Genomic DNA, 22,074 nt, shown 5'->3' with positions numbered 1-22,074 from the left:
ATAATTATTAACACTCCATAGCACTTTAAAATATTGCAAGAGTTTTTTGAGCCATTATCACCTTTAAGCCTCATAATACTTTGATACTAATGGAATAACAGAAGTATTAGTTTAATTTTACAAACGGAAAAACTAAGACTCCAAAACATTGACTTTTTGCAAGGTAGGAAACGAAGGAGCTGTAAGAGGAATCCAGATTTTCTGAGTCTGTATTTTCTGCTTCTCTCACTGTACAGGCTGCCTTTCTCACTGTAGACATTCAACATAAGTATTTTCAAAGAGAAACTCTAGATTTCTCAAAGCACAGTGCTAGCTCAAGAGGGTTAAAAGTCTATCTAATTCACCTTTTTATCCCCCTAATCAAGTGCAGTGCCTGACAAAGGGCAGACTAATCCTGTGTATCCCCCAGACACACCTCATCTCCCCCCACCAAACTCATTTCTCCATGTTCATGCTACCCTGCAGTCTAGACCACCTTTAGAGCCACAGTTCATCCTCACAGGTCATCACTTGGAGGAGGCCAGAGTCTACGTAAGTCCACAATCCAGAACCCCAAAAGATGTAAAAACTGAAAGATTTATCTTTAGTTGAACACCAAAATTCATTTGATGACCATGACAGTCCATCTTCAAGATGGCTCCCAGTGATGCCTGACTCTCAGTATTCACACCCTCATGCAGTCTCTTCTCACAACAAGGTTGGCTGCTGTGACCAACAAAATACAGCAGAAGTAACAGGATGTCATAGACAACTGTGGCTTCCACCTTGGGCTTTCCCTCTAAGATCACTTGCTCTGGAGGGAAGCCAGCTGCCATGTTGTGAGGACACTCAGGAACCTATGAAGAGGCCCATGGGGTGAGGGACCCTCGCCTGTCAATATGCACGTGAGTGGACTCGGAAGCAGATCCACCATCCCCAGATGACAGATGCCTCAGGCACAGTTTGAGCGCAGTCTCAGAGAGACCCTGAACCAGAATCATCCATCGAAGCTGCTCCTGGATTCCAGACCCAAAGAATCTGTGGGGGATAAATGCTTGTTCTTTTAAGCTGCTAAGTTTTGGATGTAACTTGGCACACAGCAAGTTAATAGATAACTAATGCAGAGACAAAATCTGTTATAAACTGGCAGAAGCAACTTACAGTCTCTACTTATCCCCACTGACTGTGAATATCCAAGTGATGAGCTGCACCAATATTCATGTGCTTGTTTTATGAGGTATTGCCCCAGACCAGGCCATGGATGTTGCATAATGGATGGTTTATATACCATATCACCTTGGTGGAATCTGAAAAATGTCGAATCTTCAAACACACCTGGCCCCAAGGGTTTCAGATAAGGCACTGAGAGCCTATATCCATTTCTTCTAAAACACCTTTCCTGATTAGCCCCACCTCAGCATATAAGAAACATAATTTCTTATAAGAATGTCTGTACCTCTTAGAATCTCCACCATATAACCAGGTACTTGATTACAAATTGTATTGTAATCTCTTGTTTTATAAGTAAATATTTGTCTTTCCATCTAAAAGTTAAACTTCTTTTAACTTTTTAAACTTCTTTTAACTGTGAGGCAAACTCTATTCCTCATATTAAACCTAAATTGTCGTTTCTCATGACATCACCATCTTTAACTGACAGGATTAGTAAAATAGTAAGACAGCAAACTTTTGTCTGTCTCCTGTTTCTTCCTCTCCCCCAAATTACTTTACCACCTAGGACTGCATTTGTCAGCATGAGGACTCTTCTGAATCATATTGGGGAACAATGTTTTTAAAGCCTCAAGTTTTTAAACATGATTTATATGTTCTCTATAATGTTCAGCTTGTGATTTTTTTAAAGTTTGGATGTATAGAAGGTTAAACAGGAAATAGAAGAACTGGTTATTTGGGAGGCTTTTTTACTTACAGTATTTAAAAATGCAAGGGTATGGATGTGAAATTATGTAAGTTTTATTGAAATGATTAAGAATCTAATCATTGTTGAACAAAAGATTTGTTGCTGTGTAATTATTGTCTTGTATGCATTTGAGAAAATTAAATATATCCATTCTTAGGTTTTAAGAAATAATAATAATCATAATCATAATCATAATAATAATAGCAACAGTCCTCTATTTCATCATCCCTACCAGCAATCTTGGATGCTACTGGGTACATAAGCTCTGAATAAATTCTTGTAAAAGTGAGTTCACAAATCCATACCTACAATTATAGACACATAACTTTGGTCCAGACCCCCATACACCCTCACTCTCAAAACCTATTTATCTTCAAATTAACTTCCCTAGAACATGATGTAAAAACAGCATCTGAAAGAAAAAGAAGCTGGCTCTCTGAGGAACTCTGGAAAATTTGCACATCCTCCAAGTGCCCTTGTAAACAGCAGCAGATGCATGGAATAATCGTTATCAGGGGAAAAGATCTATTAGCCTCTTGATGACTGGCCCATCTGAAACCTTGCCACGAAAGAGCAATTTTTCCTTTCTATTTTCCTCTTTCGCCCCCTCTCTCAGGCAATAAGAAGGGTCACTAATCAGTTTTTAATTTTCTTTCCTGGAGAGATACCAGAATGGAGCTCCAAGAATTCAGCATAAAGACTTTATAAAATAAAGACAAAGGAAAAACTCTGAGTGATAGGAACTCTAAAACCATGGCACTAAATAAATTATTCTAGGCCTGTTAAATAAATAAGCATTTTCCACAAAGCCAAAAAATTAAAATGCAATGCAGTTAGTATCATTCTGAAAAGAAATTCCACATAAGCAAAGTCCTTTTCAGAATGGGGGGTGTTGGGGGGAGGCGGATTCTCTGGGACAAAAGAGTCTCTCCCTTATATAATCTACCCAGAAAGAATTCCACAAAATCAAATGCCAAGACTGCAGAAGGTCATCAAGCCAGATGTAGGCCTATAAAGACTTAATTTAAGGGGCAAAGGGAGGGAACAGAGAGGGATTGGGAGCATGGGAGGAGATGGGATTGGCAGTAAATCTCAACAATTTTCAATAAATTCTGACCTCTTCCTCTATAATCAGCTCTCAGCCCTTCCTCCCTTGTAGTCTGCAAAGAAACTGAGGGAGGGTGAGCACTGAGAAATGACCAGATGAGAAATCAAGAGATGGGGTTCTAGGACCATGTGCCTGGGCTCTGGCAAATCACTGCCCCTCACTAGGTCCCTGTTCCCTCAGCCTTGGAATGGAAGGCTGGAGTACATGGTTCTCAATGTCCATGTCTAGTCTAACTTTCTATCATAAGTGAAACCCAGTCTGCTGTAACTCATGTCATCTCTTTCACATTTTCCCCGTGGTGTCTGCTGCACTTTCAGTCGGCATCATGGGGCTCAATTAGCTGAGGACATGTGACTACACACAGGCTTGGTGCAGAGAACCAGACAGCTGAACTACTGGGCAAAAGAATGGCTGGCAGGAAAAAGCAATGACAAGTAGAAACGAGTTTGGGTGAAAGATTTTGTCACACACAGTTGTGGCATTATCTGAATTCTAGACGCTTGAGATTTTCTTCACAGAGGAAACTGCCTGTAGCCTATATATCTCCTGGGATTTGTCAAGTGTTTGAAAGCTACCTATTTTAAAAATGTACAATCCAGACAAAAGCTGTAAAGCTTATATTATGACAGTTTCAACAACACTAAGATTTGCTACCATTTCCCTCAGTCACAGGGGATGTCAGTCCAATTCCAGGAGGCCACACTTGCTCCCTAGGCTTTAGCTCGCAATCCTGGAAGTTCAAGGCTGAAAGGAAGTCACAGGTGTTGAGAGAGGGTGAGTGTGTTCAGAAGTTGTCTTGTAGCCACCTACGTTGTTTTCCCAGGAGGAAAACCCTGCACATTATACTGCTCAGGACATGTCTCAAGCAATTTCTCAGTGTGTTGCAAAGTCATAGATGAAAACCACATACATATTTAAATGATATTAGCTTTTCTAACTTGCTACACCTTCACCTACTAAAACTAACAAAGTTATTCATAAAACATATGCAAGTACCTTTTCTCCAGCCCTCCATCAAGTGATTTAGACAAAGAGCCTGGAAGGACCAAAGGCAAATCCTTTACACAACATAAACAGCAATACTCAAAGCTTACAGAAAAGATTTTGGAAATCTAAATATTCCACAACCAAGGTTTCAAGTTACAAAAGCAACAGCAGCATGACTAAAACAATCCTTCTATCAGTCCTTCCTCAAATATGACAAATATTTACTGAGCACCACAACATACCTGCTACTCTTCTAGGTTCTCCAGCACTTAACAGTGAATAAAATATACAATGCTTTACTGCCCTCCCACAAGGTTTACTGAAAATTATGCTCAAAATATTAAATGTCAAATGTATTTTAACTGGGAGTGTTTCCTCTGCTCAATTACATATGCCTACCTTACCAAAGAACTAGTAAAAATAAACAAAATGCAGAGATAAGCATGTCAAACAATAGAATAGAATTAGGAGTCTAGAAATTAATCTTCACATTTATTGTCAACTGATATTCAATAATAGTGCCAAGACAACTCAACGGGGGAAAAACAGTTTTTTTAACAAATGAGCTGAGACAACTGGATACCCACATGTAAAAGAGCAAAGAATAAATCATAGACCTAAATGTAAGAGCTAAAGTCATAAAATCCTTAGGAAAAAAAAATATGAGTAAATCTTCATAATCTTGGGGTAGGCAACGGTCACTCAGGTATGACCTCCAAAAGTACAGGAAACAGAAGGATAAAGTGGACTCCATCAAAATTTAAAACTTTTGTGCATGAAAGGACACTGTCAAGAAAGTTAAAAAGCAACCCCAAGTCAAATATCTGGTAAGAAATTTTTATACAGAACATAAACAGTTTTTTAAAACTTACACGCAATGATAAAAAGAAAAATAATCCAATTTTTCAAAAGACTAGAATAGCTATTTCTCCAAAGAAGGGATACAAATGGCCAATAAGTCCATGAAAAGATGCTCAACATCATTATATGGCAGGAAAATGCAAATCAAATTAACAATTAGATACCACTTCACACCCAATAGGATAGTTATAATAAAAAAGACCTTATAACATGTGTTGGTGAGAATCTGGGGAAACTGGGGCCCTTAGACACTGCTGGTGGGAATGTAAAATGGTGCAGCCACTGTGGAAAACAGTTTGCAGGTTCCTCAGACTGTTAAACCTATAACCCAGCAATTCCACTCCTAGGATATATGAAAGACAAATTAAAACATATGTCCACATAAAGACTTGTCCATGAATCTTCATAGCAAAATTATTTATAATAGCCAAAGTCCACCAACTGATGGATTAATATGGTATATCCATAGAATGGAATATTATTCAGCAATAAAGTGGCATAAATACTGATACATACCATTATGAATGAACCTTGAAAACATGCAAATAAAGCCAGTCCCACAAAAGGCCATATATTGTATGAATCCATTTATATGAAATGTCCAGAATATGTAAATCAGTAGAAGCAGAAAGATGAGTGGTAGAAGGGCTGGAAGAAAATGGGAAGTGACTGGTAATAACTATGAGGTTTCTTGTTAGAGTGATGAAATGTTCTAAAATTGATTGTGATGATGGTTGCACAACACTGCAAATATATGAAAAACCATGGAAATGCACATCTTAAATGGGTGAATTGTATGATACGTGATTTGTATCTCGATAAAACTGTGTTTAAAAATTAAATAACTAAGAAATTAAGGAGTATAATTCCCTTGTATTCACGGAATCTAGAAAGTAAAAAGGAGAAAGATGTCTTTTCTTTCTCAGATTCATTAGTTTATGTCAATCTGGAGGTACCTTTTCTTATTCAGATTAATTCATCCAGTCAACAACTCCTTAGGAACTGGGCTTGACTTGGAGATCCCATTAAAAAAGACCCCTCCCTCAAGGCTTTGCACCTCGTTTAACAATATAGCTACCACTCCTTAGTCGTGGTGCTAAGGGTTTCACGTGCAGTATTTCAGGATAAGGTGGGAGGGCTTTCCCTTAATTGTACAGATGAGGAAGCCACTCTAAGAGAGTAAGTGACTTGGCCACTAAACCATGGAAGAGAAACTTAGAGCCACATTATCTATGATCAAGTCTGTGCCCTCTTTATCTTACTGTACTTCTCCCAGGACAAGGTGGGCAGGAAATTACAGAAACTTGTGCAATGACATGCAGGCTTGATTCGGGTCAGAAGAGGGACTCTCCAGCGCTCCACCAAGAAGTCTTCAGAGAAGGTGGCACCTGAGCAGAACCCTGCTTGATGAGAGGTGAGACTTCACTTAAACAAGAGGAGGTGGGTTGGGGCTTTCCTGGCAGAAGAAGCTTCGGATGAGAGGGGATGTGGAGAATTCAGACTAGAAAGTAGCTCAGTTTGCCCAGAATCTGTGACACCTATAAGGCAGTGGTGGGAGAAAGGTCAGAGAAGGGTGGGGTCTGATCACGCAGGGTCCGGTGCAGCCACCATGCTCAGGAACATAAAGGAAGCTGCAGAGGTTGGGAAGCTGAGGGAGCATCCAAGACCAGATGTGAAAGACCACTCTAGAGGTAGTCAAAGGGCACTGCGCTGGTGGCCTGCAGCTGTGCAGCTGAGAACGGGCTGGAGGATGCGGGGTCGGGGGGTGGACTCTAGATGAGGGCAGGAGCACAGAGAGGAGGGGAGAAGAGACAAAGCTGGAAGGTATTCAAGTGGTGGAATTCCAACTCCAGGAAGGATGTGGACATTTAAGGAGAGCCCAGGTGCCCAAATCCTGAGCAGAGGGGTCGAGGGGACACCTACAACTCCCTCCTTCCTTCCTGACTAAACCCCTCCCCGGTACAGCCATTTGACTTAGGGAAACTGATTCCATCTCCACCCAGTCTCAGGGAGAATCTGTTGCCCTAAAGATGGTGCCATTGCCATGATGGCCCAAGAACAGCCACAATACTCATTCTCCAAAAAGACACCAGGGAAAGTCTGCTGCGGAACTTCTGGAAGAGGATTCTTCTCTCCTAAAATAAAAAGAGCCTGTCTCTACTCCCACCTTACATATTGTCATGTACAAATATCATCTCTAGAACCATTTACCCATCTGCGACTACCTGCACAGGACCCTGACTTCCAGAAGACAGAGCACAGAAGAGATGGAGAGAAGCTGGGAACTTGAGGTGAGCAAATAAAATTCCTCATGTTAAAACAGTTTGCAGTGGAATCTCTGTAACTGAGAATCAAAGCATCTCAACTCATCAAGATGGAGTGTGGCCTCATTCACAAACTAGGCAGCCCAGGGAAAGTCTAGAGGGAACAGAAGGGTCATGAAGGTGGGCTTAGACACCTCCTTAGACAGTGGGATCTCCATGAGACAATCAGAAATACAAATCAGATAAGAAGAAGGAAGTCTGGACTAGGGGTACAGATGCATAGTTTCAGCATTCCAGTGGTAGCTGAGGCAATGGGAGTAAACACAGAGGTCTTAAAAGGCACTGTTATCTATGAATATCAAACCACCACTGCCCCCTCACCCTGACTTCTAACAACCACACTTGCCTCTCAGAGAGCCAGCACCACTTTGGGCAGGGGAGTTACTAGCAAATAATAGATCATACATAGTAATAGTTTTCATTTATTGAGCACCTTTTATCCCATGTGCCTAAAATTCTTTTCTCAAATTCTCACAATCATCCCGTGAGGCAGGTATCACACCCCTCAGTTTACAAATGAGGAACGGGGGGATAATCAAAGAGTCCTCTGGTCGATTCCAAGAACAGTCACTGCAGGGCAGACCAGGACTTAAACACAGGGCAGGCATGGGAGAAGAGGAGAGACTGATGATCACACAGCACCCAGTTAGGGGGCTGATTCTGGTGCAAAGTGGGAGCAGTGAGGATGGTGGAGAAAACCCCATTTTGACAAGTGACAATTAAGCCCACAGAGGCTTCTCAAATACAGCTCTGAATGAAGGGCAAGGTGGGACCTGAGTGGTTTAAAAACTCAAACGGTCCCAGTGGGCTAGCTCAGGAACTTCATTCATGTCACTGTTCCTATGGGAAGCTGTATTCTAAACAAGGTACTTTCTAACCAACTTCCGGGACACCATGCCCACCCAGCTGGGACTCTCTCCCAGCATTACTAACTGTGCGTTCTCATGTGCTCAGAAGGCAGCACTTCTGAACAATCTGCCACTGCGTTTGGTTTCCTCCTTGGTCTTGGTTGGCTGATTCCTCCCCTGCCATCTGACCTTTCGGTCACTGTCAGTGGGGCTAGCTAGCACTCAGCACCTTTCAGGTTTCCTTGCCGGCCACCACCTCCCTTGTTCTAACTTCCTCTTGGCCTGTCAATATCCTTGAAACAAACTTCTCACTGTCTTGGAAACTAAGAGAGCCTCTGGAAGAGCCGTCTCAGCCTCTGGGGACGCCGCAAGAGTGTTCAGTTACAGAGAAGTGGATTAACCGTAGGCGGCACTAAGGCAAAGTGGCTGTTTCACTTAGGAAAAAAAGAAAACAGGAAATATATACATGGTTCAGAGGGCACAGGAATGCAATCCACATTTCTGAGACTGGTAGACTCTCCAAAGTGTGGTTTCAGGCTTTTGAGTCACAAACTAAACTGGCTGGTTCCTGACCTTAACACACCTAGTCTAGATCTAAACAAATGATAACAGATGCCTGGTTAACCTTAATATATGAGACTCAGAAACAAATCTTGTTTGGATTTGATGCAGAAGCAAATGGCAGTTCCTCTTTACAACCCAAAGCAGGATGACCAAGAGCATTATGCACCAGCTTTACTCGCGGCAAAAACATCAGAGACAAAGCTTGGCCAAAGCAGTCAATCTCAAAGAAGCCAGAAGGTTACGGCGAATCGGATGTCTGACTTCTCCTGTTTATAACAACAGGCCTGCAGAAAAATCCATTGTGCGTCAGAATATAAAACTTATCATTTGTCATAAAAACACAGTATTTAACTTACTGACCCTGTCTTTTCTATTATGCCTTAGAGCCGCATCAGATGACGTTTATGTCACTTAAAGAGTGTAATGGGTGGTAAAGCAAGATTAAAAATTACACCAATGGTCCCCAATTGTGTAAACCTACACTATGAAACCAATTGACACTGTTCTCCCGTGGTTTACAGAATAGAGACAAGGAAGAAAAGCAACTCAAGTGTGAGGATCTATAAACCACTCTCGAAATATGCCTGTCTCTCAAAAGACTCTCTAGTTGTAAGGAGAAAGTTATATGTTATAAAAAAGAGAAAGAGAGGGAGAGACTTAGCATTTACCTCTACAATACAAAAACGGTGTAACTCATGTTTTCTGAAATAGCTGCTAGTCAGCTCTTCAATGCGCTGCATGCATTCAGTCCACTGCACCATCTCATTTTCTAGCCATTAGCAATGTAAAAATTAGAGTATCTTGGCAACAGATTTTTCACAGTGAGATTCACTTTATTCTAGGATCCTTTCAAGTAAAAATAAAATGGCAGAAGAACCTCATTATCCAGGAGATTTTCAATATGGCCTATTCCAACGATAACATTCCATTCTTTCCTCTATTCAAATTACAGCAAATAAGCATCTATTACATGTGGTGTACAGCTCTAGCTGCTGGGGATCACAGGTAAGGGCTCTCAGGCTTCTGGAGGAGACAGACGTGTCCAGAAAGAACACTTGCAATGTGACAAATGCTATAACAACAGGATGTGTACGAGGCATGGACACTTTGCCAGGTCTGGCTGGGTTGAAGGCTTTTGAACAGATGCGACACTTGATTCAAGTCTCAAAGAGTGAGTTCTGATGAGTGTGTGCTCAGGGGAAGGCAAAAGGGTACCACTCAGCAGGAATCCCACGTACAAGGCACGAGAGAGTCTGGTATGTTCGGGAGACTCAGCAGTTCTGCGTGCCCAAAGAGCAAGACCTTAGCGTGGGCACACAGACTTGCTGAAGGTCTAGATCAGGTAGGGGTCTAACTCAAACAATGAAGGTTGGACTTTGTATGTAGACAGAAATGAAGCACTAAAAGGAGGAGGAGAGGATGGGGAAAGGAGAAAGACACAAGTTAACATTTTCTGGGTGCTTACTATATGCAAGGCACCTTGAACTTAGGAAGTGGGTACTATTTTGCCCCCATTTTATAGATGAAGATAAGTTACAGATCAGAGAAGGTAGTATCTTTCTGAAGAACCCACAGCTAGTTAGTAATCAGTGGAGCCAAAATGTAAACCCAAGTGTTCTGACTCTAGAGGCCATGCTTTTAATCACTTCAGTACATTACTCCCAGAATAAGAATGTTAAGCAAGTTAAGGATATAGATAACATCTTGTTTTCACTGACCTAAAAAGTACATGACTCACCTTTCTAAAAGAGAAAAAAGAGGGCATCCGAAAGTTAGTCTGCATCCAGTATGAAAGACTGTGCACACAAAACAGAAGAATGAAGGAAGCTGCTACCCTCTATAGCAGTGGTTCTCAACTGAGGGTGATTTTGCACATCAGGCGACATTTGGCAACATTTGGGGATTTTTTGGTTGTCACAACTGGGCAAGAGGTGCTACTGACATCTCAGGGGTAGAAGCTACAAATGCTGCTAATTACCCTACAGTGGACAGGACAGCATCCCCCAACAAAGGATTGTCTGGTCCTACTCAGATACAACCTGACACAAACTACTGAAGAAAAGATGAGCTTCCCATCTTGTATTGCAATAAAAATAACAAACCATTGTCCATATGGCTAATGGAAAGTCTAGTCTGGACATCTTACCCTGAAACTTAGATTTAACTTTATCACTACCTGCTATGGTTTAAATGTTTGTGTCCCCCTAAAATTCTTATGCCAGAAACTTAAACCCCAAAGCGAAGGTCTTTAGGACGTGGGGGTCTTTGGGATTAGTACCCTTAAAAAAAAGGGTGAATCAAGCTCCCTAGCCCCTTCTACCATGTGAGGATACAACAATAAGTCTTCAACCTAGAAGAGGGCCCTCACATGACCATGCTGGCACCCTGATCTCAGACTTCTGGCCTCTAGAACTATGAGAAATAAATTCTCTTGTTTATAAGCCACCACTCTGTGGTATTTTCTCATAGCAGCTTGAACAGACTAAGACACCACCCATGCTGAAAAGCAATAAAAGCTCTGCATTACTTTAAGTTTAGTTCAAAGTTAGTTCAACTTCACATAATAGAATTCAAGAACAATTATGCTAATGGGGCTGCAAAAAGTATGATCCACCATCAACCAAGAAAATGATAAGCCCTAGAGAAGGACAGCCACTACCTGTGGGAGATAACAAACAATGCTTTCCCCCCCAAATTGCTTTCAAGTCAAACAATGGATGATAAATGGCATTTTTAATCCTTTTTTTCAAGGAAAAAAGACTTTTGAAAAATTGAGGGGACATGTAAGTCTGAGGATCTAATGTATAACATGGTGTGTATAGGGGATAAAGCTATATTGTATAAATGAAATTTGCTAAAATAGTAGAACTTAAGTGTTCAACAATAGAAAAAGGCAAATATGTGAGGTGATGGAGGTGATGGTTTATTAACTCAATGGTGGGATGGTGGGAATCCTTTCACAATGTGTGTGTGTATTAAATCATCACAATGCATACTTTAAATATATTACGATTCATTTGTAATCACACCTTAATAAAGCTGGAAAAATACTTTCAATTTTTTTTTAATCCAAGGGAGTATTTATACAGTACTTCATTTTATACAGCCGCAACATGGATATCATATTTGAATTTTAGAAACCTAGATGCAGTGTGGAAAAGGGGTACTTCTATCCCAGTCACATCTAATTTACTAACCTATCAAAACCCACAGCCAATCTTATATTAACAGAAATGTTGGTGTATGATTACTTGTGTCAACCTATGTTTATAAGATCACTGACTATGTACCTTACATGGTTGTTATCAAAAGATGTAAGTATTCACATATATACTTAACATGATTTGTGAAAAACTACTGCTTTTCACTTTTTCCCATTTTCTTAGATGTTTCCTTTACCAATCCAAATGTAATGAAAATGATCATTCTTGGTAAGTGAGATGCATATAATGTAAATCCCCAACTTCTAATTGTTTTTCTAATTTATAGGGAAGTTTCTGATCAAAGCATCAAAACTGACTCACAATATTCCCTTAGGAACAACAGGATGATTAGAAAGTAACTTCATTTAAAAGTTAATGGATGAACTGTACACTTAGCTGTGTGAATTGTATAGTATATCTCAATAAAGCTGTTTAAAAAAATTAACAGTATTTCCATCTTGCTGTCATATTGGTTTCATTAACTTCATCAAATACACTAAGGGAAAAATAAGCACCTCAGTGTTTATTACATTACTACTCAGAGGACTAAAATGTTGAAATGAAAACACTAATCTACTTATTTGCAGCAGCAATTTTGTGGACTAAATCATCAAACCTTGTGAGTTTTTCCATAAAAACCTTTTGCTAATCAAATGACAACTTATAAAAATAGTCTGAGTCACATTCAAGTTCTGCCTTCTAAGAGAACAAAAAGAAAGATTTCTATCTCCTCCAGCACAGAAAACTACAAAGGACATAACAAAAGTTTTTCTGAACAAACATTGCTCAAAAAACCAAGAGACCAACCACAGCAGAAATTCTTCCTAAAATAAACAACAGAGATAGCAAACAGCTAAAAGCTATTGTGCTGCTCAACAAACAACCAACAGCATTCAGTTTATATAAACTTGGGTTTTTAAATCTTGAACAGGGCTCACACCACGAAATGCATGCAAAAGACTTTCTGCTTGTCAAGGTGAGGTTACCTCTAAAGCAAGTTAAGAAGGCAAATTTCTACATCACATGAGCATGAATACGCAAAGTGTTTTATTTTTCTAATTATTTTTGAAACAGAAAATTAGTTTTTATTTAAACACTACTTATCTTCATGTAAGATGTGTTAACTATTGTCTTCAGCTTGAAACGCTCTCCACGGGAACAGACACATCAATTTTTCTCTCTAAAGTCAATGATAAACTTTGATCTGAGTTGCAGAAAATCACTTCATAACTAACTTTTCAACGAGTAATTTGGTTCTTAAACAAATTCAACGAGTGTTTTTCAAAACAGCACACAGAAAAAAATGTCTCACTAAGCCTCTCTCTATTTCTTCTACTTAAATTTACTACAGTTAATCTTTTTCAACACACAATGCATTATTATAACAGTAATGTAAGCAAATTCTTAAGTAACTATTTATGAATCAGTAAAATTCTTTCCATTAAGGGATGAAATATGTGAATAATTTTAACACAAAATTAGATGTCTTTGAGATAGAATGTGAAAAAGGTCATCCAAAAATAAATATTAGGAAATATTTTTTAAAAACCATCTTTCTATTTTAATTTCAGGGGAAAATGTCACATGCTTAACTTTGACTTTAATTAATAAAAATCAAAATTATCAAGAGTACTATCTGGGGGGCAGGGCAAACACTATAACGGTAGTTAGTTACTGGCTATTAACTTTAAAGTAATTGTTTACTATTTTATTTACAAACTAAAGTAGGAGTTAAAGAAAATGCCAAGTATGTACAGAACAACAAAATACATGTATGCATTCAACGTCTGAATACCATCTACATGCAAGATGCTGTTCATATATCACACTATTTATAAACATGTGTTTAATTTAGAACATACCACAAGTAGATAGGTGCTTAACACGTGCATTTTATGGTAGCATGGTAGTTACAGATAATGTGTTTAACTCTGCCAAACAACACCTGTGTTACATATATGGCCATCAAAATAATTGTGGTATGCTTTTGTGACACTCAAAGAGGCCAAGCCTGCTGCAAAATGATTACTTCCAACACAAGTGTCCTTAAATTATTGTTTAGTTAAATGGCATATATCCAAAATAATAGCATTATAAAGTTGCTACTGCCTTAGAATCACTCACCAATTTTCAACCTATTTGTAAAATAAGATAAGCATCATCAGGTTATAAAAAGTAATTATGGATCAGGATTTTTGATTCATGTTTCTTTGACAAAATTATTCCATTTGATCCCAAGTTTTGGCTGCTCTCTTGACAGAATAATGTACATGCTCCACAGCTGACAAGAGTAAGGCTTTCATGATTAAATAGGAAGCTCACACACCAGATGACTCCAGACTGCAGACTTCAGAAAGATTTCTTTGTTGTTTTAGTATCAGATCATCAGTTATCTTTCTCTAATTGCTTCTAAGCCAAAAAGAATCTATGTATTATCAAAAATCTATGATCTTTTTGTGATTTTTGCCTATTTTATTAGCACAGTACACCAAAGAATGTTAAATTATCTTGTAAAGTTCTTTTCCTGATTTTATGGGTAAGGGGGTGCGGAGGGAAGGGTTGGGGGTTGAGACATAAAGAAAAGTTAAAAATATACAATGAACACTCTTCCCCAAGAGTTTTTTATTGGCCTTGAAAGGAAACACAGAATCTGACCAGCTTTTACTTATTATAATTAAAGAGGAAATAATATTCAAAACAATTCCCTTAAGGGTTCACTTTACCTTGTGGCTTTTTAACTTATCATTTTGCCCCCTTTCTCCTGCAAAAAAATGACAGCTGTGAAATTAGAATTCTGTACACCAAGGATGGCAGCAACAAAGCTGAAGCTTTTGGCCAGGAACAGTTACTCCGGTGTGCAGAAAGCTATGTAAAAGCTGATTCACACAAGGAAATGCCCAGAGCCTACGCCATTAGGATTAACTTCTGTGATGACAAGACCAGGAGAGGACAATTGGCAGCCTGAACTTGATTTCTCAGACGGCCTGTTCTATGGGAGGGAAGTGGGAGAAAGACGGTTTCCCTTCATCAGACCCAGCAGCTGAGGTATCTAAAATACCTAAGTTATTTAAAACTGAAGGAGAAGGGGAAACAAAACAACAAAAACGCTCCAGATTCGATCATCTCTAGGTAGCTACGTTGTTGCTAGAGAAAAACAAGCGCGCAGGCGCGTCTGTCAGGTTGTCAACCATAAACACAAGAAGTCATCAAAATTAAGGAAGTGGATGTCTGCAAAGCTCCCACAGCCTTTTTGTTTGGGTTCTCTAATGCTAATAGCAGTAATTGCATTTTAATGACCTACAAAGAGGTGCAAAGTTATTAGCTCGCTTGCAGAGACGTTTACTTAAACGTGGGGATAAAGCGAGGTTACTTTTGGAAAAGGAAATTATTTCTTGGTCAAAAGTAGCATTACCCTACCACAAACACAGGCGACACAATCACAATCACCCAATATATGTGTTTCAACGAGTGAACTATTTTACTTCCCCAATAACCCTACCAAGAAAATAAAGCCTTCAACAAAGGCGAGGAAAATCGTGCCTTCAACACTTCCTGTATATTCAACTCTGCGCCTCTTTGGGAGCTGCGAGGGCTTTAAACGCTTTTGGAGGAACCGATATAGGCAAGAGTTTGCGTCTCAGTTGCAGAACCGTGGACTGTACCTCAGAGTTGGTGCGTGGACTACCCTACGCGACGTCAAACTTACTTTCCTTCAATGAGGGAGTCAAAGTTAACCCACCCTGACATGTCCACCATCCACCTGAGCGCAGGGAGCAGCTGCCGCTCGTTCCCACCGCGCGCAGACCCCGCCGCCTGCCCGCCCGGTGACAGCCCTCGGACAAAGCCGCGGGCCCCTGAGCCAGTCCGGCTGCCGCCCCCCACCCCTCACCCCCACATCCACCACAGGCTCCCAGCCCGCACCTACCTTGATGCCCTGCTGCTGGGTGGTGAGGGTTAACTTGGATTCATTCAGAAGCAAAACTTCGCAGTAAAATTCTTCCGGAACAGCGCAGAAACAGCCCATGTCGGCTGTGGCCGGCCCCAGCGAGGCGAGAAAGCGTCGACCCAGGCGTTCAGCCGCCCCTCCGCTCAAACGTGAGGCATTAATTTACTGTCCGCGCCTCGGCGAGGACGAGAGGACCAGCTCCCGGAGAGGTCCAGGGCCGCACGGACAGGCTGCCGGGCGCGGGCGGGAGGTAAGGAGAGCGGAGAAGCCCGGGAGAGTCAGCGCCCGGGAGCCGCCGGGGAAGAGCCGGCGGAACTGGGTGCGGAGGGCGGCGGCGCGTCCCCGCGCATCCTGCGGCTCTCGCTCCTCCGAAGAGGGGGCGCCGCGGCCCCTCCCGCAGGCCTTGAGGACGACAAAAGTCGTCTGTCAGAGGGGGTAAGAGGCAAGAAAAAGGAGGCACGAGAGCTCCAGGCCCTTCCCGGACTTGGAAGCCCCTAGAAGCTCTACAGCCCCTTCCACCCACTCCCCCTAGAGCGCTGCCGCCCCACCCGCCTCCCCTCCACCTCCGCGGTCCCCAGCGGGCGCGCACTTCCACCTCAGACCCCACCCCACAGTCCCCGGTCCGGTCCGCCGAATGGGAAGCACTCGGCTGTTCCTTTGTGTCAGGGGTACCCACGACGTCCCGGCCCTACTGCAGAGGCAGTGGCGAGGGTCGTCACTCAGTCTGCTACCGTCACCTCGCCAACCCGCGGGCACCGAGAAACCAGAAAAAGGTCAGAAAAGGCAGCGGGCTCCTTACCGCGACCGGCGAGTGGAGGTCAGCTCGTCGTGGGGCACTGCTCCCGTCTGGGGATCCCCGAGTTCATCACGGGTCTATGTGTGCCCAAGTTCAAGCTCTCCCTCCCTCCGAGAACCCTTGCTCTGTCGGCGGAGTGCTGCTTCTCCGCGAGACGGAGAGAAGCGGTCAGTCGGGGGACTTGCGGGTGGGCGGAGGAGCGGGCGCCCTGGCTGGGAACGCGGCCGGCGGGCGGATGGGGTGTGCCCTGGGCGCGCCAGGCCGCGGCGGCTCCCGGGAAAGTTCTCTGGTGGTGCGGTGGGTGGCGCCCGGGGCGGGAGCGGCCCAGGTGCAGCTGGGCCTGGCCCAGGCGCCTGCAAAAGGCTCTGGAGCGAGGAGGGGGACCCAGTGGCCAGGAAGGGGGCGTCCCTTCTGGGCGGGGTCTCAGCTGGGGATGGAGGACGGAGCCGAGGTGGTCAAATGGCGAGGTGCGGGAAGGTCAGCACAAGAACCCACGCGGGGCTGTAGCGGATCCGCCTCTCCGTCCGCAGCCCTGGCGCTGATCGCTGTGTGGGTTTCCCCGGGAAACCCGGAGGCTTGCTCTAGGAAGGCAGGGCACAGCTCTGCTGGGACCCCGGCGTTCGGCGCTCACAGTCCCACGCCCTGTGCGCGACCGGCTGTGTCCAGGACTGGCGGGCACAATAGCTCTGAGGCTGCAGTGACCCCTGGTGGGTCCTCGTGTCCGTGCACAAGCAGCCAAAGCTGAGCTGCAAGTGAGGCAGGGCCCCCGCTGGCCTTCGGAGCAGGTGCAGTCTGTGCTTTCCAGCTGGGAACCCTCCCAGCGAGTTAATTCAAGTGGAAGTTAGAGGAGACGCAGGGGAGGACGCGGAATTGACGGTAGGCAGCCCAGAAATCTTCTCTACTTTATACTGAGTGTTAGAAAGAGCAGGAGCTTTGGCATCAGGCATAGTTTTGAGTCCTCTCCTCGACAACTTTTAAGCACAAAAGAACAAAAAATTTGCTTAAAACCTTCGACGTTAGTACTTTTAAAAACAAAAACAAAAACAAAAACAAAAACAACCCTTGGCACCCGCAGCACAGTAGAATGGAAATGCACGATGCAACTTGGGAAGGAATTTCCTCCTATAGTTATTTGCCACAAAGGACCTTTTGTAGGAAGCCTCCTTCCCTGTTGTCTCAGCCCCATCTAAACATGGATTAGCACAACCCTCAACGTGCCATAAACCCACCATGTTTCATATGAACTTTACCTAGAGCTAAGAATCAAACCTTGGTCTATCTTTCAAGCTTTCTGTGAGATTGAAGCAGGTTTTGAATTTCTAACCAAATTCTGTGTCCTACTTTGGGTTGCACTGACAAAGTTTTTTGCCTGACATAAGCAGACCTCTTATTATTCTGGATTTTAGCATCTTGACTTGTGGAAGCTTTTCTTTTCTGTAATATTCCTGACACAAATTACCAAATGTAATGAAAGACTGCATAAGGGATTTTCATTCTTTACCCCAGTATCCAGTTAGAGCACCTAGGGTTGCAAAAACAAAAGCTAAGGCCCAAGTGTAATAATGTGTTTGCCAGTTTTGAGTTTTGCTGCCATCTGTTTTATGTTCTTTGATTTTGTGATTTTGTTTTGCTCAAATGGTAGTGGAAAGGCTGGGCACTGGGAGTAGGACAGGGATTCTGTTCTAGGCTCCTCACAAAAAAGTGTACAAAGCCATGGAGATCTGTACTGGGTGAAGTCACCCAGACCTTTTCTGGGTGAGGCACTTTCTTTTCCACCTCTTTATCAGACTGGAGAAAAGAAAAATCCATCTAACACCAAATTAGAGTTTCCTGGAGAAAACAGGAATTCCACAGGTTTGTTGTTAGTGGGTTTTTTGTTTTTGGTTTTTAACAGTCTACTGAGCTATTGAAACCAAGCAGGACACTGGGAACTTCCCAGGAACAGACCCAACCCCTGTGTCCCCCCTCCCCCCACCCCTTGTTTACTGAAAAGCTTTAGCCTCCTAGGCTGTCCCCAAGTTCCAAAGATAAAATTTAATTAGAGAAGTGAAGAACGTGAAGAAACAGAGGAAAACAGTCAAGCAAGACAAAATAAAAATAGTTTAGCCATAAAACAAAGTCAAGGACCTTTAGGTCTTCCTCCAGGGCTACAGACAATATTCTGAGCCATATCCATGAGTTGTTTTGAAGATATTAAGACCCCCACCAGATGGGAGACGTTGACTGCTGACCACCAGCACATAGACCCCAGAGTGTTTGGAACTAGAAGGTTCATGATACCTGTTACCTCATCACCAACCAATCAGAAGGATGTCTACCAACTGATCAGGCACCCTGCAACCCTCTCCCTCATCTTGTCTTTAAAAACCCTTCTCTGAAAGCCATTGGGAGGCTCAGGTCTTTTGAGCATGAGCTGCTCATTCTCCTTGCAGTAATTGAGCATCTTTGCCCTATGTTGGGTGCTTTGCAATAAACACAGAACTTTCCTTCACCACAGTTCAGTGTCAGTAGATTGGCTTTACTTCTGGCAGGCAAGCAGACCCAAGTTTGGTTCGGTAACACTATAACTGGCACGCAATAAACTGCGTATATTTAAAGTATACAATTTGTTAAGTTTTGACATATGTATACATGAACCATCACTACAATCAAGCTAGTAAACCCATCCATCACCCCCTGAAGTTTCCTCCTGTGCTTTTGTAATCTCTCTGCCTCACTCCTTAACACACCTCACCTCCCAGACAACTACTGTTTTGCTTTCTGTCACTATAGATTATCTACATTTTCTAGTTTTATATAAATGGAATTGTAGTGCCAGATTTTTGTTTGTTTGTTTGTTTTTTGGTTTATGAGGTTTTTTGGTCTGATTTGTTTCACTTAGAATAATTATTCTGAGATTTATCCATGTTGTATATATCAATAGTTTGTTCATTTGTATTGCTCAGTATTTCTTTATATATGTATACTATGATTTGTTTATCCATTCATTTGTGTGGTTTCCAGTTTTTGACTATTGCAAATAATACAAATGTTAACAAACTTTGCTGTGGGGACTGTAATAGTCAGCTCCAGATGCCAAAACAAAATGCCATAGGCTGGGTGGCTTAGACACCAGGCACTTATTTTCTCACAGTTCTGGATGCTGAAAGTCCAAGATCACAATGCCAGCATGGCTGCCTTCAGGTGAAACCTCCTCCTGGCTTATAGGTGGCTGCCATCCCACTGTGTGCTCCTCTTTGTTGAGAAGTGTTGGGGAGAGCTTAAGCTCTATTTGTCTTTTCTCATATGAACAGCAAACCTATCCTATCAGGGCCCACGCTTACGACTCTTTTAACCTTAATTACCTCCTAATAGACCTTATCTCCAGCTACAGTCACTTTCGGCATTAGAGCTTCATCATATAAATTTGAAAGAGACACAGTTCATTCCATAGCAAGGATCCATGTCTTTGTGTGGACATGTGCCTTCACTTCTTTTGAAATCAAAAAGAGTGGAGTCATTGGATCAGAAGATAAACAAATGGCAAATAAGCACATGAAAAGATGCTCAACATTATTTGTCATTAAGGAAATCCAAGTTAAACTCACCATAAGATACCACTACAGTCCTAATATAATGGCAGCTACACCACCATAGTGAGTATTGGTGAAGGTGAGGAACAGTGAAGGTGAGAAAGGTGAGGAACAGTGTTCTCATACACTGCTGGTGTGAATGTAAGGCGGTACAATCACTTTGGATAACACTTTGACCATTTCTTAAAAAGCTGAACATATACCTTCCACAGGATTTTGAAAGAAAACTTTCTCTGCCTATCCAAGGAAACACATTAACAAATTATTATTCAAACGTATTTTTCCCCTGGAAAATTATATAGTTTTTCAACATGTGCATAACATAATACAGTCTATTTGAAGACTTGTGTCAAAACCTTTGATCTCTCTTCAGAGACTTTTTGGAAAATATTTTCTTTGGTCAAGATGATATTTTGTCATAAGTCTATGTGAATGAGTCAAATGACAAATTCAAAGTAGATAAAATTTTATGGAAACATGTAGACAATCTGTGAAGGCCTACAGGAATCCCATCCTGGAAGAAGTAACTTCACTTTACATAAAACAGAGCCCCACCCCTTGCTGAAACACCCCTTCCTGTTTAAATCACCATATTCTCTTTAGGAAGGTGTATTTAAACAATCCATGCCTTCCGCCATCTGTTTATAATTTTACATTTTCCAAACTTCAGAAAGATAACTGACTTGAAAAAAGAAAGGACACCTTTGAAACATTGACAGTAAATAATTTAATTACTTAAATACCTGAAGGCAGTGTGGCAGAATCACCAGGGAAGACTTGTTAAAACACAGATTCTGACCACACCCCCAAAGCTTTGGAGTCCATAGGTCTGGAATCGAGCCTGAGAATTTGCATTTCTAACAAGTTCCCAGGTGATCCTGATGCTGCTAGTTAGGAACTACACTTTGAGAATCACTGCCTTAGAACTTATCTCTCTCTCTCAAAAAAAAAAAAAAATATTTTTCTTAATAATCTATGGAATAATTTTCTGAAGAGAGACAGTTCATTCTTTACCAGTAGCCTCCCTCTTATTCTACCCTTTCCATCAAATAATGCTTGTCAAAGAGAAAAGTATTGAAGACCCTGCCAAGTAAGTTACATAACAAAAAGTAGTTTTTGAAGAAGGGAAATAGCCCTCTTTTGAGTTGCATCCTACTACCGCCTAGTCTATTTGGATACCTTACTCATTTTTCTTTCTCATGTAGTGTGTGCCCAGGTGCATCCAGTTTTTAAGAGTCTCCTGCCTTCTGACTCACTTCATACATATGTCATTAACCAGCTCTCCTCGCATCTAAGTACTGAAACCTTAGATCCCATTTGTTGAAGTACCTCAAGGAGGTTACCCACATCTCAAGGGAAGTCATCTCCCAAGAGGGCTATCTAAGCTTTGTCTTCATTCTTGCCATCTCCATGTAAGTATTCTCTGGGGTGTAAGGAAAATTCTTATTTTGCACAGTTTTTAATCCTTGTTGATGAATGCATTGATCTGGTTCATATTTAGTATAAACGGTTTGGAATTTTGACTTTGAAATACTCTAGTCTCCCCTTCTCTAACTGTCTACTAGCAAAAATATGGGAGCAGAGGAGCTAGTTAATAAGTCTAGTTTCTTTAGGGACATTTTTTGAGTTTTTTAAACAACAGATGAACATCTTTGCCTATTGGATTGAGAGAGATTCCAAAGATTGGCTAGAATGGGTGAAATGGGTTATTTTGATACATTATTGGTAGAATTATAGATTGATTCAGGCTTTCTGAAGTACAATATATCATACATACAATAATTTAAATTTGTATACACTCTGACACAGAAATTCAGTATCTGGAAATTTATCCTTATCAAATAATAGACACAGATATATGTAAAAAGATATTAATTACTACAGCATGTTTATAATATTAGAACTTTAAACAATCAAAATGCCTAACAGCAGGGAGTTGTTAAATTAATTTTCATGTATGCATATAAT

At 41.7% G+C, this 22,074-nt stretch overlaps 1 protein-coding gene and 1 pseudogene across 2 annotated transcripts in view; one reads left to right on the top strand and one right to left on the bottom strand.

Moving 5' to 3' along the window:
- Window positions 1–16,675, bottom strand: part of EPB41L4A (erythrocyte membrane protein band 4.1 like 4A) — a 220,599-nt gene extending 203,924 nt beyond the window's left edge. For both annotated transcript variants that reach the window (XM_032476504.1, XM_032476505.1), the window contains exons 1-2: window positions 16,538–16,675; window positions 15,718–16,140 (exon numbers count right to left, since the gene is read on the bottom strand). In XM_032476504.1, coding sequence (XP_032332395.1) covers window positions 15,718–15,816 — 99 coding nt within the window. In that variant the 5' untranslated portion in view covers window positions 15,817–16,140; window positions 16,538–16,675. The remainder of the gene's footprint in view (window positions 1–15,717; window positions 16,141–16,537) is intronic.
- On the top strand, window positions 15,815–17,218 carry LOC116660027 (annotated as a pseudogene).
- Window positions 17,219–22,074: the final 4,856 nt, after the last annotated feature.

Source organism: Camelus ferus, chromosome 3 (genome assembly GCF_009834535.1).
Source record: "Camelus ferus isolate YT-003-E chromosome 3, BCGSAC_Cfer_1.0, whole genome shotgun sequence".
Classification (NCBI taxonomy): Eukaryota; Metazoa; Chordata; class Mammalia; order Artiodactyla; family Camelidae; genus Camelus; species Camelus ferus.
This window is presented reverse-complemented; position numbering and strand designations above follow the sequence as displayed.